General features: G+C 39.8%; 1 protein-coding gene across 6 annotated transcripts in view; it reads right to left on the reverse strand.

Annotated features, from left to right (window-relative positions):
- STRBP (spermatid perinuclear RNA binding protein) overlaps positions 1-2,161 on the reverse strand; it is a 150,764-nt gene that overhangs the window by 28,649 nt on the left and 119,954 nt on the right. For all 6 annotated transcript variants that reach the window (XR_825616.1, XM_010844028.1, XM_010844025.1 and 3 more), the window contains exon 13: positions 1,651-1,809. Coding sequence is in view for 5 of the 6 variants with exons in the window: in XM_010844028.1 (XP_010842330.1) it covers positions 1,651-1,809 (159 nt within the window). In the remaining variant the exon portion in view is untranslated. The remainder of the gene's footprint in view (positions 1-1,650; positions 1,810-2,161) is intronic.

Here is a 2,161-nt window from a genome sequence, read left to right on the forward strand (position 1 = left end):
AATCCACCACATCACAAGAGGGATCAGGAATGGCTTTCACAGACCTCAGCCCTAATCAGTTCCCTCCATACAGGCCTACGTGGTACTTCTCAGACATCTACTTTCACAATTCCAGATCTCTGGTGGCCCAAATGCTAAAGAATCTGCATGCTGTGCAGGAGATCGGGAGACCTGGGTTCGATCCCTGGGTCGGGAAGATCCCCTGTAGAAGGGAATGGCTACCCACTCTAGTATTCTTACCTAGAGAATTCCATGGACAGAGGAGCCTGGCAGGCTACAGTCCATGGGGGTCACAAAGAGTCGGACATCACTGAGTGACTAACATTTTCACTTTCCTTGTCCAAGAATGTCTTCTTTCTATCTCTTCCCCACAGAGCAAATTCCTCTTCATTATCTCAAATCAAGCTCATATATTACTCTGATTTTACATGTGTGTATGTTTCATTTTGCAATCATGGTGCTTATCACATTATATCATAATCTTTAAGGCTCTGGACACAATTTTTGTAGCATCTAGTAATATGCAGACACTAAGAGGAGTTTAGTATCCTCCCTCATAGCTCAGTGGGTTAAGAATCTGCCTGAAAGGCAGGTAGGAGACCTGGGTTTGATTCCTAGGTCGGGACAACCCTCTGGAGAAGGAAATGGCAACCCACTCCAGTATTCTTGCCTGAGAATTCCATGAATAGAGAAGTCTGACAGGCTACAGTCCATGGGGTCCCAAGAGTTGGACACGACTTAGTGACTAAACCACCACCAAAAGGAGTTTAGTACTAAGTCCTTGATAAATATCATTCTTACAAAAGACAAATTTTAAAAAAATGTCATATAAGCTCTTACTAAGTTAATTTTCCTTATGTAAAATGCCACAAGCAAGGGCCCCTTGAATTTCCAATTAAGCCATGTATCATTTCTACTTGGATTTTTGTAAAATTCTATTATCTGTGACAATGTGTCATAGGTCAGGACTACTCAAGAGTCTGAGGAACAGGCTATGCCCTCTTTAGGGCTGGACCAACTCAATGATGACCTGACCCCCACAGCTTAGAACAAATTTCAAATAATCTTAAATTTCCCTCATTAGCTTTTTTTTAAGTTTACAAACATACATAAATACATTCATTCATTGATAGCCCAGCAGCCTGCAGGATCTTATTTCCCCTACCTGAGACCAAACCCAGGGACGAGAAACTGAACCTAGGTCCCTGCAGTAGAAGCATGGGGTACTATCCACTGGACCAGGGAATTCCCTAGATCTTTTTGCTTTTCATGCTTCAGTTATTGTTGACATTCTTGATATACTGTAATTGTGAGATGCTGGACATGACTCCCATGGCCAGCAAAAGAGAAACGCTAGTTAAATTAGGATACATCCATACAGTACACAGTTATGCTTACAAATATTTTTAGAGTTAAGTGAAAAAAACGAGATGTAAAACTGTATGAAAGTATCATTACCTTCTATAAAAAAAAATAACCAAAGAAAAAAGGCTGGATAGAAATAAACAAAAATATTAATAATGGCTGCCTCTTAAATACATACACCTGTATATGCTTTTGATTATCTCATTGGTACTTCTCCGGAACTCTCAAATTTTTGACATTAAACATACATTACTTTTTTCCTAAGAAAAAAATATATAAGTATACCTCTAAGGTACTGGAGGTTTCAGTTGTAGCATTTCCAGTATTATTGCTTGAGTTTGAAGACACTGTTTCATTTTTGCCTTCGTTATCTGACTTTTCATCGGAACTCATACATTCAATATCTGCATCAAAGCCCGTTGGGTATCCCATTGCCTGCAGTACCTGTAAAAATTACATTAAGATTCAGTTTTATTCAAATACCAGACACCTCAGAGAATAGACGAAATACTGAGAACACCAGTTTCAAACCCAAAGCATTTGAATCCATGAAACGCGTTGCAGGGAAAAGCAAGATGTTGCTCATCTACAAATCCTTGGTTAAACAAGCTTTACCTACCAGGGTATCACCACAAAAAAATGGAGGAAACCTCCTCAGAGTAACTAGGTTTAAATAACAGATAACAGAAATGCAAACCTGAGGCTACTCTGAGTTCACTTAATTTGGAGATGAGGACTTCTCTGATGGCACAGTGAATAAGAAATCTGCCTGCCAGTGCGGGGGACATGGGTTCCA

The sequence above is a fragment of the Bison bison genome, unplaced genomic scaffold, assembly GCF_000754665.1.
Source record: "Bison bison bison isolate TAMUID 2011002044 unplaced genomic scaffold, Bison_UMD1.0 scf7180017864193, whole genome shotgun sequence".
NCBI lineage: Eukaryota > Metazoa > Chordata > Mammalia > Artiodactyla > Bovidae > Bison > Bison bison.